Genomic DNA, 16,326 nt, shown 5'->3' with positions numbered 1-16,326 from the left:
ACAGCCACGGAATGTTTTTTTTAAGATATCCACGTCATCCTGGACAACGTTGCGTCAAATTGACCCCAAAGAGGCTTCCGAAAATGTTGGTTTCAAAATAAAGCAATCAAAACATATTATAGTGTAGCAGATTTGGTAAATTTACGTTTTATTCTGAAAATCCTAACCGGACGTTTTATCTCTTAGCCCGGTGAAGCAAAGACAATACCAGATTTGGAGGAGCAGTTATATCATATATATATATTATATATACATATATTATATAATTATTATGTGACAGTCGTGTGACACACTTAAGTCCGACTTCACTGTTTTACAACCTGCAGTGTTTATATGAAGCGGGGCTTCCAGGAGCGGAAGTCAGTCCTTTTCACCCACCAATCACTTCAGCTTTCGTTTAGCTCAGACTTGAGTTCATTTTGGGTCCTGTCTTAAAGATGGTTCAAAACAAAAAAGAGTCCGAGGTTGACCAGCGGATCTACGGTTACACCCGGACAGCCTCCGCCCTGCTGACCCACTGTATCTGCGTCGTCTTCACTGTATTTATTTCAATTTTGTCACGACCGGGCACCAGTGAGTAACCGCCTGCACACGCGCACACATACACACACACACATACGCAAGGTTCAATTTTAGGTCATATTCTTTCTAATCCTCACACGCTGCGACTTGGCCATCGATTTCCACAGTTAAGGTTAGGTTGTGCTGATGAAACACAGCTTTATGTTGATGACCCAGTCCAAATTGATGATGATTTTAACTGTATTTTACATATAGTCCAGAAAAATCATCCTACCTATTGATACGTCCTGTCGAGGCTTCGTGCGCACGCCCATAATTATACCCTCCTCTCAGTCCAAGTGTTTTGGAGTTTCGATTACTAATTGTTTTCCGGTTTATTTAAATTAAACCTGTAAAACCCGTAACCCCCTATGTTTGACTCAGATAATCCTACCTGCATAAATCTATGTGGAAGTATAATCTGATGGGGTATTTTCCATCATCAGATCGTCATAACTGTATGAGTTTGAACACAAAATGCTTTTAATCCTCATTACTACTACTACTGATGGCTAACCAAAAGCTCTGACACTGAACCGATGTGATCAAGTCAAGATCTTAGAATTTTATCATCTTAAGAATATCTCCAGAGTTTCTCTCTCAATTTTATTGTGTGATAAACACATTAAATGGTTTATGGTTTTTGCCATAAAAGGTCATAAAGAGGTGACAAATACAAGTATGCACTTAAACACACATTCCCACGCACACACACATTCATGTCCTTTTTTTTAAATTCTAGGTTTGTTTTCCTGGCATCCTTTCTTCATGACACTGGCTGTAAGTTTGAACGTCATAACCTCATAATCTCTTACATAATTGTTCCTATAACTTCCTTCAGAGGTTGAAATAATGAACCGATGAATAAATATAACCAATAATTGACCTACTTCATTTTCTTTTCTCCAGTTCTCCTTCTTTATGACAGAAGCCATACTCGTCTTCTCTCCCCACGGCTCACCCATCAAAAGTCTTCCACACAAGGTGAAAGGACGTATTCACTGGGTCCTGCAGTGCCTGTGTGCGGCCTGTGCAGTGCTGGGCCTGGCAACTATCTTTTTCAACAAACACCTGAACGGTAAACACCACTTCACGTCGTGGCACAGCCTGCTGGGTCTGCTCACGATGTGTGTGGTTGGGTTACAGTCTTTGGCAGCTCTGCCTCTCATGTACAATTCCCTGGTCAAAGGCTGGTCGCTGGCCAAACTCAAGCGTTACCACGCAACGTCGGGACTTGTCACTTACCTGCTCGGCTGTGTCACTGTGCTCCTCGGTCTCTGCTCTGCCTGGTTCACCTCCTTGGTCGGAGGGTACACCTGGTACCTGTCAGTACTCTGCCCGGTTGTCAGCGCCCTCATCATCATGAACCAAGTCACCAGTGCTTACGTGGCGAAGAAGCAGTTTCAGTCCTGACAGAAGTCACTTCATTGAGAAAAAACAAAAACTGTCAGGTGTGCCAAAGAGATTTTGTTGTTTTCATTCACAATTATTTGCTTAAAAGTCAAACAAGGAGCAGATTTTCTGCAGCTCCATGCACAGCTGTCATGTCATTCCACAAAAAAAAGGTAGAAAAAAGGTGTATCGTGAAATAATGTTTCCTTCATTTCCCCTTTGTGCAATAACACACAATGTAAGTATGGTTAAATCACACAAAAACAAGTTTAATTAGCATTTTTTCCATCTGAAATTCATGATTGTTAAAGAGAACGCAGGGACTTATCTGGACAAACTTAAGTTGTATAGGGACATACTGTAAAGTTAGGATGTATTTCAGCTTTCTGACATTAATTATTACCAATTATGATACCCGAGCATTTTCATGTGAAGGTATTGCACTGATATAGCCTTGAGATCCACTGAGGCTACTATTAAGGATGTTATGTACGTTGTGTCGCCTTTCGATTAAAATCCATTTGTAAATTAATCACACCGCAATTGTGTTTTATTGTTAAAATAACATTGATAACACAGTCATGTTTGCTTTGCTCTAGGCTGCATGTACGAAATTCTTACTGGATCAGATGTCAACGAGTCAAAGAGAACAAATGTCTAAAAAAAAAAAGTAAGGAATTACAAAAGAAACAATATATTTTACACAAATAAATACATTTCAGACTTACACTGAAATTAGGGACATAATTGCCAGGTGAGTAAACACCAACAAGAAGTTATAAAAAAAACATACAAAAATTAAATATTCCCATTAAACATGAAAAATGAACATAACTGAGAAGGATGGAAAATAGGATTTCTTTCAATGTTCTGATGAGTCCCGAACCTAAATGTCACAAGTTTCCAACGGATTGAGAGACATTGTGTCAGTGTCCTTTAAAAGCATGATTCTCTGTCAAAGTTATCAGCTCCACCTTCAAATCTGAAACGAACTGAATCACAGAGGTTCTGACGCATGCTAAACAAAACTGGAGACATCGGTGACGATATAACTGAAGCATCTAGAACCAGTAACAAATGAAACAAAAAAAAGTGAACAGTACTCAGACTGTGGGGGCAAAAAGGCCCACAAGAAAACATTTGTACAAAAATGTGCCTTCATATGAAATGACTGGAATGATCTGTTGTCTCCAGTGTTTTCTAAAGGCTAACAACTGCTGCATGTAGCCTATTTTACCAACAGAGGAAAGCAACCGTTCTAAAATCTAAGATCTAAATACCTTGAGGTGTCATCACAACACGAAAACACAAGGCTACAGAGAACAGCAAAGACTCCCTCGACTCCCTACAGCACACTACAGCATCTACGTACACTGCACCGCATGTGGGTGAAAAGCTACGGTATAATGGCACAGTCAGTTTGGTAAGGCCACCACACCACCCCGGCACAGTTCAGCCAATGTCACTGGTGGTTGTGGTCCAATTTGATGGTTGATGGATACGTTGACTTGAAGTTTGTACACAAACTCGGGCTGCACAAATGCAATGGTTTCTACAGTTTAGGTACCACTTGTTCTTAGAAGTTTCGGAGAATGATCCAGAAGGAAACAAACAGAGCACATGGTTGGAACTCAACAAAGATATGTCAACAGGTGGTGAGGACACCTCAGTAAAAACTGCAGCAAAAAAGCAGCAGCGACGAGCTTTGTGTGGATGCGTTAGTAACGTTGTTATGTTTGTGCTCCTTTTAGACTTTTCACACATGGTGCCTTTTTTTGTCAAAATGCTGAATCTGCCCTAGTCTTGTGTTTTGAGTTTGACGTCGACTGTCTTAAATGCTCAGTAGTTCTTCCAATGGACTTGTAATGCGAAAAGACCCCTTTGTGATATTAAGGCTAAAAAATGAAGAACACAGTCTGAATCCATGTCCCGGCCTCTGTGTTATCAAAGGCTAACATGAAAGTACATTCACTTTTGTTTTTTTAAAAAAATTATAAACTCCAACAGAAATTTGTTTGCCCCCGCGTTTGTTGCGGGGCGCTTGTATCGTCATGAGCGTCACTGCGATATGAAACTTTCTCCCTAGGACCAAAATCTACACACTGCACAGTTTTGACTTGCAATATAAACAATGATTATGACTACTATTTACAAAATATCAACATGTTCAGTTATAGTATCACACGCAGTAACATTTCAACAGGGGATGCCACAATGTCTACCAAATTGCTAAAGACTAAAGTACGTTCTGAAAGCCTAGAATTTCTGTTAAGGGTAAACCCTGGAGGATTTTCTCCAAATATATTGAGTGGACTTTTGGCAGATATCAAATCCTTGTTTTGAAGCCTCTTACTGTGGTTTGTAGCTTTTCAATTGCGATTCCTACAAAAAGGCCATGTAAAATTAGTCAATTTGTGTAAACGACAGACGACAGTCAAATTTGCATACACTTAAATGCTTAAACAGTAATACACCAGGAGAAAATCCAACAAATGCAGTTTCAATCAAGTTATTCCATCTGAATTCTATAAAGAAAGAAAAATAACTGCACAGTGAGGCGTTGCTTACAAAGGAAAAGCCTCTCAGAACTTTAGCTGGTCCCTGTATGACAAACTCTTGTCCGTTTCCGCTGCTCTGACGCTCTAGGTGAAGTCTGGAATATTCAGCATTCGGATTTTGTTCCTCTCCGACTTTGTGTCGAGTCATTAAGGTTAGACACACATAACAATGCTCTTACTTGTAGACAAGAGTTACTGTGTGTGTGTGTGTGTATGTGACCTTCAAAGAACCATATGACCATGGAACAATTTCACAGCTTTTGCCTAATTTGATTTCATAAGAGTTTACAAGACTGACTTTTTCATAAAAGTGTTTCATTTTTTATCTGAAATGTAATAGAATATCTGGTCAACATTAATCCATTTATGGCTAACTGTAACTTAACGTCACTTAACTTAGTCATGTAAATGTGTAACCGTTTTCCATCCCTGATGTACTTGTTAAACATGACGACCAGATTGTGTGTGTGTGTGTGTGTGTGTGAGAAGCTGCCTCTCCGTGATTTCTAGAGTCACTACTGTCCTGTCACCTCGATAACATCGTCATCGGAGCTACTTCCACCATTCTCGGTGCTCTGGTGTCTGTCCTGTTGGATAAGAGCTGCCCCCAATAGGCTGGAGGTGGGATTGTTGTAATGGGAGAGGAAGCTGGGTGTAGTAGAGGTGGAGTTAGGTACAGAGAATCCCCCTGACCCAGAGAGGAGAGGGGTGCTGAACATCCTCGGCTCAGAAAGTAGCGACTGACTGTAACTGAGAGGAAAGCCCGACGTGAGCAGCCCAGCCATGTTGGGGTTCATTAAGTATGGAGGCAGAGATCCTGGTGTCAGTGAGGAAGAGGTCGCTGCAGTAGGTGCGGATGACATGGAAACCGGGGTGGAGGCAGAGTGGACGGTGGACAGAGAGGATGAGGAAGAAGTGGGAAGGTGTCCGTTCCCCGACTGTCTCAGAAGGTCTGAGCCTGCAGAGGGGAACATAGTCTGGAGGTCAGCCAGGGTTTGCCCTGGTGTCTGAAGGAATGATGACCCACTGCTGCCGCCCATCAGAAGTGGGTGACTCATGTGGCCTAGGTTGCTCATTAGGGAGGAAGAGTTCAAACCCACAGGAGGATAACTGAGCCCACCAGAGCCCATGGACAGTCCGGAGAAACGTGCGCCAGTGGAGGAGCGTTTGCTTCCCATCTGTGTGCTTCCCTGGCTTTCAGTGCCTTTGCGTTTGGTGCCGTGCATCTCAAATGCTGAACTTAGGAGGCTGTCGCCGAGTTGCCCGCCGAGATCGCCCGTGTGACTGCTGTGCGGGCTGCTGCCGTCGTCTTCCCCGGACGGCATAGCCGACATGACTGGCGGCGATGGCATTTCGTTCCCCAGATTAGCGGCCGCGTCGCCCGTGGATGAAGTGTAGCGGCCGAATTCTCTGAGTATCTCGGAGCTCAAAGGAGAAGAGGGACGCTGCTCCCCGTCGGGGGAGCGCTGCTGTTGGTCCACAGGGGAGGAGCAGCCATTACTGACTGGGTGGATCAGGGAACCTTGGGTGTCTGTGAAAAGATAAAACACAGTCGTGAAACATCTCCATCGTCTCTGCCTCTGAATTGTTCTTGAAAGCCTTTTATGGATGACATTTATGGATGAATCTACAGGAGGAAGCAGGAATACTTAATATGAATTTGTACCTCTTGAAGAAGCAGAGCTCCCAACTACTGGTCTACTAATTTTTCCTGATCGAATGGCAAATATTCTTCCATCATTTGTCCTGATGTAGGTGCCTGTGTAGGTGAAAAAACATCAAGTAATTATAAATATACAAATAAATATACAAATAATTATAGTGCTACATTATAACCTCATCGTCTAATACCTTTGGATCCTCGGATAACATGGATGCTCTCTCCTGCACTAATTCGAGCTTGAACATCTGTTGTGCTGTTGGCTCCTGGGATCACAATATCTGCACATATAAAGAAAAAAGTGTTTCTGGTCATCACAACACCACTAAAAAATGTGCCTCTGTTGAAATTCTAATTTAGTGGAACATAACAATAGTGGGTTATTATGGGGGCTTATACAGTACCAGTGGAGGTGACAATCCTCTGCACAGAGACTCCAGCTTTCTGCAGGAAGTTGACGGGCAGACTGCTGACCGAGCTGGAGCCAGCCATGCCGATGCCAACCTGGCGGGGCATCATGGGGATTGGGGTTGACAGAATGGGCCTGACACTTGCTACGGGCTTGTCATCCGGCCTTGCCATGGGACGCCTGCAAATGTGAAGCCTGAACTCATGAGATGGTCACACGCGGTATCTAGTGTGCATAGTGTGTAAAGCGTGTACAGCCTCAGCCACAACCTCAGACTACATTGGATAAGATTTCGTTCTCAGTCATCAACCACATTTTCAAGGGATTTTGTGATTTCTGAAAATGAAGGACTGAGTCTGAAGTTATTTAAGTATTTTGTGATAAATTACATGTAGGATGTAGGATGAATTTCACTATACTACACTTGGGGAGGAACATTTTAATATGTTACCCTAATTGTACACTAAAATCTGTTTTTTTTGCACACACACCTGGTGACCTGGATTTAAACATCAATAAACTGGCAACCCTCCGGTTACAAGTCCAATTTCTTTCCCTTTTGGCCATGGACTGCCCCCAGATATAGTCAGCTATAGTTATAATATTAATTCATGAATTAATTAATGAATTAATAGTAATTAAGTAAAGGGTATATGGGATAAAAAAAACAAAAAACAAACATGAATGAAACCCACCAGCCCCGTTGGTTGAATGCTGGTATGTTGGCGAGCATCTGATCACTGGTTGGATAATAGGGTGCATACGACGGCCGAGAGTATGGCACAGAGGCTCGTTTCTCATCCTCGTAGCTCTTCTTGGCAGCTTTTTTCTCTGCTTTGGTCAGTTTCGACTCCTTCCGGTCCACTAGCAGAGACTCGTGATGGAAAGGTAGCTATCGGACACAAGGAAAAGAGATATTTGATGAGATTTTCTGGTCTTTTCTCCATCGTCTATCTTTATACTAAAGCTACTTCGGGCCATCCTGGATGCAAAGTGAAAACATACACAGTAGAGAACTACTTAAAATTGGGTCAGTAACTGAGTATGTCAGAGTAATACTGATAATACAACAGTACCTTGGTGATGAGGTAAGGGTACAGTTGACAGGCTTGAAATATCACTGTCTCAAATTCCTTCAAAGGTCCTAGAGAGACTTTTTCACTCCCATGCTCCTCCTCCACAAAGTGCAGCAGTGACTCCACTTCCTTCCGAGTAAAGTTCAGCACTGGGTTCAGGTCGTCAACGACACGATCTTTAAAATACACAGAGTCAAGATATTAAGAGTTAAGACATGTAGGTCTTTTCAAAATAGCAAAATTGTTCTGACAGATTTACAATCTACTACTATGTGCAGGTTTAAAATGCAGCTTGCTTACAGCACGACTTTATTGGTTAATAGAGTGTTGGCTATATTCATCAATTAAGGCTTTTTCTTTACAGATTTGAACACATCTGTGTTTCAGAACAGTGTAAAAATGTTATTTATAACATCCTTTCTCAGCCACATTGCCAAAAAAAATATTTTTTTAGTTGACTAAGACATTCTTAGTTTAGGGCAGCTCACAACAACAGATGCAACAGTAGCACAATATAAATAATTAAAAAAACAAAGGTTTAAGAGTAACACGACTAATGATTTAAGCCTCAATGATCCCTGTAGGGTTTTATTATAAAATAAAATAAAAATCAGGTAAATATCTCACCTGACATGCCCTGTTTGGAGACCTGTCTATCATAGATTTTCTTCTCCAAGGTATAATCACAGACAAGACGGTAAATGTAGCACGGCTTCTTTTGACCGTAACGGTAGACTCGACACACTGCCTGTGCGTCGTGACAGGGGTTCCAGGAGGCATCGAACACAACGACGCGGTTGGCTCCGATTAAATTTACACCCAAGCAGCCCGCTCTAAAAGAAACACAGGTAAACTGAATGACAAACACTGCAGCGGTAAGTGGAGGAAGAGTGAGGGAACCGTTAAACGGAGAGAGCAAAGACACCGACCTGGTGGAAAGTAGGAAGACCCATGTGTTGTTATTCTCTGGGTCATTAAACTGATTGATTAGTCGTTCTCTTTCTGTGGCCGATGTACTCCCATCCAATCCTGCACACAGACAGACAGACATACATCATTTCTCCACACCAAAGCATCTGAATACACTTTAACAGCAAGATTTAATACAGTGAGTCATGGTAGTATTTTTCAAACAATACCAAAGTTAAGATAAACTGGAAGATTTATAAGCTTAAATTTTAAATAAATGTATAAAATGTTGCTTGGAAGTATCTGTAAGAGAGCTAGTTTTTCACATGGCTTTTAATAAGTAGGTTTGTTTCCAAAGCACATGTACATTTTGATGTGAAACAGGTTTAAGTGGGAGAAGTAAATTTTTGACAGGAATATAGACTCAGTACAGTCAGAGCTTTGCACTTTCTGCTGAGTTGCTGATTTGCGAGGAGAGCACAGACTGAAGAACTCACTGTAGTAGTTGAGGTTGCGAACCCAGTTCTGGTTTTGGGTGGCAGATGAAGCGACTTCAGGTGGCATGGGTCTCTTTGATAAGAAGTCCTCAATGACAGACAGCGTGGACAGGCTTTGACTAGTGAGTGAAAAACAAGTGGATAATATAAGAGTAATTGCGTTTGTTTTGTTATGATTCAACCTGTAGTCTTAAAATCTATTATTTGTGTGAGTTTTATTAGTCACAGAATAGCTGTATATGCAGTACATACTTTGTTTCACAAGGCATATTTTTGCTGAATGTCTGTTAACAAAGTGTAAATAAATAATAAGCTGTGGAAGGATTAAACATAAAATCCTCAAGAGTCTGATTAATCAGCCAAATCACCAAGCAGGTCGTTCAAGTGCTTCTTCAAGCTGCTTAATGGTGGATTTGTGTTTAATGCAACAGATGATGAATGGGGTGCTTACCTAAACACCAACATCTTGTCTCTTCTTCTCACACTCTCATCAATTAAATGAAAGAGCAGAACCATCTTAGCGGAATTTTGGAGAAGTCCCGTTTGGTAGTTTGACATTATGTCTTTTGCCTGAAATTAAATAAAAGGGGGGGTTAAGACATGAATATCAATGAGGTTTTAAACACAAATAAAATAAATAATAAACCCTGACATGAAACAGTCAGCAATAAATGTAAGCTTTACTTGTCATGTACTTGCATACCCATTCATATGTAATGACTTGATTGGCTCTATCTTGCGATGGATTGATTGGCGGCAAGGCGATGTTAACTTTGCTGTTGCTGGAGTCGGCTACTTTGGATTTGAGGCCAGCTCCAGGTGCGGCACAGCGGGGGTTACTAGCTGAAGTGATGTCATCCAGGTCCAGATCCTGCTCATTGGCCTGATTCTCCTTCTGTAGAGCTTCATACAGGACGTCTGGGTGATTCCAGATCTAAACAAATAAGGACACAAGGCTTACCAACTCAAAAACAGCAACAGCATGTTAATAAACGAGACAAAAAATAGGGGTTGATGACAGGAAAGCAGTCACACCTTGCAGCACACACAGAAGGCTTTGAGTGGGTTCAGACCGAGCCAGCCACTGTTTCCTGCTTCCCTGAAGCGTGTCATAAATTCGGTGTACAGCGCTCTCTGAATGGGAGAAAGTCGCACTAAGATGACATGCTCGTCTTTGGAGGGAAGCTGGTCCCGCAGCACATCATGACCTCGCCTGTAAACCAAAAGAGTGCCACAAAAAGAAAACATGGAAAGATGAGTAAAGTCCACTAGTACGCTTTTTTAAAAATGATTCTCATTTCTGACGGACAGCTAACCTCTGGACAAAACCCTCCAGCAGGCTGTGCAGAACATGGCTGCGGTAGCGCATGAGGCGGACATCTTGAGGTGTGCTGTCCACGCACTGCCCGTTCAGAATGGGCCGCTCAAACATATTGCTGAACTCCTGCCGTGTGCCCAAAAAGTCAGGCCGAACAAAGTCCACCATGCACCAGTACTCGATGAGGTTGTTCTGAAGTGGGTAACCAGTCAGAACTACTCTTCGCCGAGAGCGGATGTTCTTCAAGGCCTGCGATGTGCTGGCATGGTAGTTCTTAATGCGATGGCCCTCATCACAGATCACCACGTCTGGGCCAGGCCGTGCAATGGCCCTTTCAATACCTGAAATGACAAAGTAACACAGTGAGACCCAGTAAACAAGTCTGTGAACGCAAATTACACAAGAAATTGTGCTAGTAAAGCAGATTTTATGGCTCAAATAAATTGGTCGTTTAACCAGCAAGTTTGATGGGTTAAATGCTTCTTGCCTTTGCCTGTCCCTGCACTGCTGGTGTATACATACAAATGCTCCCTCAGTCAGGTCTGATAGTATTGCTTGACAGAGCCTCTTTTCAGACAAATGCAGCAAATAGTGTTCCATTGTTTTTGTTCAAAGACCAAACAGAGACAATAATAACATCACCAAACGTCTCACATTGCGGCTTTAAAGTTATTATGTTGGTGACCTTTCATGAGTTCCTGCTGTCTGTCTTCTTCGTCCAGGTCAATGATGATTGGTCCTGCAGGCTTCTTTGATTTCCTTTTCTTGCCCATAACAAAGCTCTTCTTCATGGACAGCAGACGGTACATCTCATAACCCATGAGTAACACACCTCCGTCTCTGGACCAGTCCTCCACAACCTTAGCTCTGGCCAGTGTTGATCTGCAGGTCACACAGTCGGTATGATTAGGACTTCAGATGTATACAACGTTAAATACACACACACACACACACATACACCATTGTAGCCTTCATACTTGTGCTCATCGTTGAGGATGTGAACTTTAAAGGTGCGGCCACTGAGGAGTATAGGTTCGGTGTGCGGGGAGAGGGATTCTTGAGGTGGAAGCCAGAGGTTAAATTCCGTCAGCCAGTTCTGAAGTGTGTTCACCTTGTATGAAACAAAAGATTCCGGAGGTTAATTTGAACCAAATCAAATTTGGGAGTTAATGAAATATGACTCACTACACTCTTCAATTACTCACTGGAACAATGGTCAGCACAGTGTGGGCCTCAGTATTCCTAAGAAGAATGTCAATGAAGGAAATGACCTGCAGTGTTTTTCCCAACCCCATGCTGTGTGCAAGGATGCAGCCAAAGCCACTGCTGGTTTTATAACGCTCCAGAGACTCTATGAGGTTATCGTAGAGAAACCGGATTCCCCCGACCTGCAAGATGAAGCGTGCTTATGAGAAGACAAGCTACGCTGTCTGTAAAAGAGTGTTTATGTACTTTCTTTACCTGGTGGGGTTTGACAGCCCTGGCGAGCTGTGGAGCAAGATAAATGTCTTTTTCCTCGACAGGGTGATTGATATTAACCAGCACTTGACCCTGGGCATCAGGCAGGTTCAGAGCATCGTTGATGTGTGCCCCGCTGCTCTCCTCTGTGTCATCAGCGTCGTCATCAGCCGACTCGCTGCTTATCTGCAGGGTGCCCTCATCCCCAGAACTGAGCTCAATTATGTCTGGGTCAGCAGTGGAGAAACAAACACTGTGTGAGAGCTTGCTTGATTCATAATATTTTTGAATAATTTGGAATTAAAAGTTGCACAACACTATCACCTATAAAAGGGCTAATATGCTACAGGATACATTTCTTAAAAGAGCCTTTTAACACTCCAGGACTCCAAACAATGAATAAAGAAAAGTACAAAACAAACAATATAAACCATAAGAAATACACACAACTGGTTAAAATTTGAGAGAGTAATCAATCTTAAATAAAGAGTAATTAATCTTAATCTTATCTCAGAGTTGGGGAGCAGAGTGGCGGGGACAGTCAAGTGGATGGAGGAGGACGATTTAAGGGTAAGAGAGGGAGTGGCAAGGTTGTGAGTGGCCTTGAATGCTAACGGAATGCGGAACTTAACCGGGAGCCAGTGGCACTGCTGTAGGACGGAAGTGTGGAGGTGATTATGGGGGCAGCTGGATTCTGGACCAAATTACTTAATGAACTAATTAATATGAATTAATGGTTTATGAACAATTAGTTTTTAATGAAAATTGATTTCTTATTAATTTCCACCAAGTGCTCCATTTGGGCTCCACTTTCAGTGCTTCATAGTGGTGCAGCACTGCCCATCCCCCCCAGCATTTCCTTGGAGAGACGGCAGCAAGCAGTGAAAAGTTTGCTCCTAAAAAAGGCTCAGTCTCCTCAGTTGCACGAAACTTTATTTAAATGCAAATGCAATTAAAGGCAGCTGGCAGGCTTGCATTTGATTGTACTTCATGTTTAAACTTTTATTGTTAAAATAAATGCTAACTTTCTTTTTAAATAATGTCTTTGTCATTTGTGTAATGTGTTGTAAAAAATGTAAAACTGCAAAATTTGGTGAAAGAAAACACCATAATGCCCAGCCTTAATCCCTTACCATCTCTAATGGCAAGCTCGGGCAATTTGGGCTCCACTTTTTCCTCTTCATCTTCTCCACTGCTGTCCAAACAGATCACATCCTGTTTACTCAGAAGAGCAGGGACCAAGTGAGATACTTCTCCCAAAATGGAAGCAGTGTCCACTGTTGGAAAGATGGAAAGGGAGTGGGTAATGTTAAAAAAAAAAGAAGGCAGAGTACTGAGAAATAGAACTGAATGCAGAGCTGTTCAAAGTTGTAGATTCGCCGAGAAAAAGTAGTCACCTAATTGAGAGTCTGGGACAGCTGGGGCTAATGTGGGAAAGTCCTTTCTCTGCTGCTCCAGACGTTTGCGCCTCTCCATCTCTTCCTGTTGAGCAGCCTTCGTCCCAGCCTCCAACTGGTCCTCTTTCAGCAGTTTTCTGAAAGCACAGGACAAAAAAAAGTGAAGTGTGTTATTCGACTGACACATAAACATTTTATTTAATTTATAGATAAAAGATGCCCTGAATCCTTGTACCGCACATTGTCATTTTCGGGATATGCTGCAACCAGCACTCAGACACCGACCGACTATCTGAGAACATATCTCTGAAAACTGTAGAACTCTGGGTGATGCTTGATGGAAGCTGATGTTCCTTCCCATGCCCACCGTTTCTCACTAGAAAATGTTCACCAATCATATCTTGGATTATATCAAGTGTAGAATTGTATTTGTACTACACAATGTTGAATTTATGGCAGAAAATGTAGTTGGGACTGGGGTAGGGAATTTCATCTGCCTTTGATATCAAAACAGACAGCGCTCAGATCATAGGGTTGCAACAGCAAACCACACATAGATCAAAGACATGTGGACGGCCAAGGTCCATGGATTTTCAACAGGGAAACGGTAGAGAAATTAAATATGGGGGGGGGGGGTCCTGAATTTTTCAAGTAACATGAGTTTGTGTTCATGTTCAAGCCAACAAAAATAAGATCATCTGTAAAGAAGGAAGAAAAAAATCTAACTAACTAACCCAACTATCCAATGGGAAATATCAAAAAGAAAATGGACGTACCTGATATTTTTCCTCATGTGTAAAGGCTTAGATGGCTTAGAAGGTTTAGACCCTTTCGAGGACTTGGAGGATTTGGTTAATTTAGAGCCTTTTTGTTTCTTGGGTTTGCTGGACGGTGGTTTGTTCTGGCTCTGTGGGCTGCTTGGAGGCTGAGAGCGTGAGGGCGGTCTGGAGGGCGCACCAGAGGATGGGCGGGATGCAGGCCGAGATGGAGGCTGAGAGGAGGGTTCTCCAGAGGTAGCTGAGGTGGAGTCCCTGCCATCCTGGGCACTGGTGGGACGATCTTAAGAGACACGAGATAGCATTTCACTTTGTTTTTACAAAACTGGTGAACAGGCAATTACTTCTGATACATACTACATATTACAAAGTAACACTGCCTACGTTTTCAGCTGTTCAATGGATTGAGTACTCACCAACACTGTCATCTTCATCATCTCCGTCGTTTTCATCCTCATCGTCCTCCATGTCCTCAATATCCTCTTCCTTTTCCTCCTCATCATCATCAAAATACTCCTCCTCACTGTTAAGGCTGGGCTCGCGGTCACTTTCTGAAAGTGCCTCTTCAGACATGGTGTCTTCCAGGGCTCTCAAAGTATTACCTACACATCTTCATCAGAAGCCCTAACAAACACATCACATATTTTAAATAAAATGGTATCATTTGTTGACAATGACATTTTACAACTAGCAACGTGTTAGATTTTCTGTCCAACTGATTAACAGACTAATCCTTTACTAAGTTAGTTTAAGTTTAATTGAGGAAAGCAATGTCATAAAAAAGCAGTAGAATGTGACAAGACAAGGGAGGAAAAAGCTTTTCAAACCTACACTGAATATCCCTGCAATGGTTAAATAGAACTTAAATGTATGCCAAATTCTGTCCTAACCTCACTCAGGAAGGGCTGCACCAATAAAACAATATCTCTCTATTAATTCAAGGAACATCTGTCCTTTAATCGCACAACTGTCCAACTGTTTCGCTTGATAAGCTTCAAAATTGGCAGGTGACTCTCTAAGAGGACTAGTGTGTGTGTGTGCGTGTGCAGTACAAACTCTGGCAGTGTTTGCATGATAGAAATGAAACCGATACAGCCGTCACATAGCTTTTATCAGTATGTAGTAAATTGTACATTTGAATATTCTTTGTTAAAATAACACAGCAGTCCGTGCTTGGTTGACTTTGAAATTGTGTTTGGATAAGAAATGCAAGGGGTACAAGTGCTGTTTTACTATTAATGTAGAGAAACATGACCTGCTATCTGTGCATCATGTCATTGTCTGATGATTTGTCATTTTAACTATTGCAATGGACAGTGTAATATGAGAACAAAAGGAGTTAACCGTTGGCCATAAGCCTTTGAGTAAATATTCTTATAAAAGGAAGGAATGTGGCTTTGTGGACCTTGGATGTTATATGTTGAATATAAAAGAAAGTCAAACCAATGAATCAATTATAAAAATAGTTTAATAAAACCTAGATACACAGTTTTAACAGGATGTGTATCACACACACTGAATGCCGGTGGCTGAATGCCATCTAGGTCCTCAATGAATGATGTAAACACTGAGCAGCACTGAACCCAAATTAAAATTAAAATGTTGAGCTTTGTGTTTGTCATGTGGGGACATGAAGTGCCCTATTTTCCCCAATGGCCGAGGATGGGGGCAGTTGGCTAGCAGCACAAAGCTATCTCTGCAGTCAATAGGTTACGTTACTGTTATCGTTAGTAAACACGAACAACAGAGAGCTGAAATTACGTATTATTATCTTCTTTTGCTGCCCCATTTAGAAAACACAAACACTACCATTTCGCAAGCGGAGTCAACACACCAACATGCTAGCTAATAGCTACTTACACAATGAACGCAATTTCAAACGACGAAACCACGTAATCTCCCCTGTCGATCTGTGGCAGTAAAATATGATGACTGGTTGTAAGTAGAGCTGGAAGAATGAAACCAGTTCGAGTGACGAGCCGACTGTTTTTGACAACCGTCGTAGAAAGATAACAATCTATTTTTTTGTGTGAGTGTAACGCTCACACTGCTAATGCTACTCTAAAATACGGCTAGCTAAAACGCGTAATGTAAACCCAAACAAGCAGTCGGAGCTCACCTTGAATAATGCCCGCGGTTCCCCTCAATTAACCCGGAGTTAGAGCGTGCAACGGTCGCTCAATTAACAGCTACAGTACGTTTATGTAAATGAACTGATAAACGTTCTAATTTCCAATTTTTTTTTTCCAGTGTGACCATATATTCCTTCCCCCACGATTTTTTCATCTAAGGTTCCGGGATTGAAAAGCCTGTCA

General features: G+C 42.0%; 2 protein-coding genes across 4 annotated transcripts; one reads left to right on the top strand and one right to left on the bottom strand.

The window, feature by feature from the left end:
* The first annotated feature begins 191 nt into the window (after positions 1–191).
* Positions 192–2,485, top strand: LOC131460327 (transmembrane reductase CYB561D2). The gene is made up of 3 exons (XM_058630708.1): positions 192–573; positions 1,304–1,341; positions 1,471–2,485. Exons 1-3 carry the CDS (start codon positions 438–440, stop codon positions 1,972–1,974), a joined length of 678 nt encoding a protein of 225 aa, XP_058486691.1. The 5' UTR covers positions 192–437; the 3' UTR covers positions 1,975–2,485.
* Positions 2,486–16,275, bottom strand: rad54l2 (RAD54 like 2). Of its 3 annotated transcripts, none has more exons than XM_058630702.1 (22): positions 16,131–16,275; positions 14,428–14,635; positions 14,012–14,294; positions 13,236–13,372; positions 12,972–13,115; positions 11,842–12,065; positions 11,586–11,768; positions 11,358–11,491; positions 11,066–11,262; positions 10,379–10,721; positions 10,098–10,275; positions 9,766–9,996; positions 9,514–9,632; positions 9,063–9,181; positions 8,586–8,685; positions 8,284–8,489; positions 7,657–7,832; positions 7,276–7,472; positions 6,576–6,760; positions 6,363–6,452; positions 6,178–6,270; positions 2,486–6,042 (listed from the first exon to the last, which is right to left on the bottom strand). In XM_058630702.1, exons 2-22 carry the CDS (start codon positions 14,582–14,584, stop codon positions 5,027–5,029), a joined length of 4,512 nt encoding a protein of 1,503 aa, XP_058486685.1. In that variant the 5' UTR covers positions 14,585–14,635; positions 16,131–16,275; the 3' UTR covers positions 2,486–5,026. The 3 variants fall into 3 exon arrangements, with proteins under 3 accessions (XP_058486685.1, XP_058486686.1, XP_058486687.1); XM_058630703.1 differs by lacking the exon at positions 16,131–16,275 and adding an exon at positions 15,872–16,030; XM_058630704.1 differs by lacking the exons at positions 14,012–14,294; positions 14,428–14,635; positions 16,131–16,275 and adding an exon at positions 13,476–13,664.
* Positions 16,276–16,326: the final 51 nt, after the last annotated feature.

The sequence above is a fragment of the Solea solea genome, chromosome 6, assembly GCF_958295425.1.
Source record: "Solea solea chromosome 6, fSolSol10.1, whole genome shotgun sequence".
Taxonomy (NCBI): domain Eukaryota; kingdom Metazoa; phylum Chordata; class Actinopteri; order Pleuronectiformes; family Soleidae; genus Solea; species Solea solea.
This window is presented reverse-complemented; position numbering and strand designations above follow the sequence as displayed.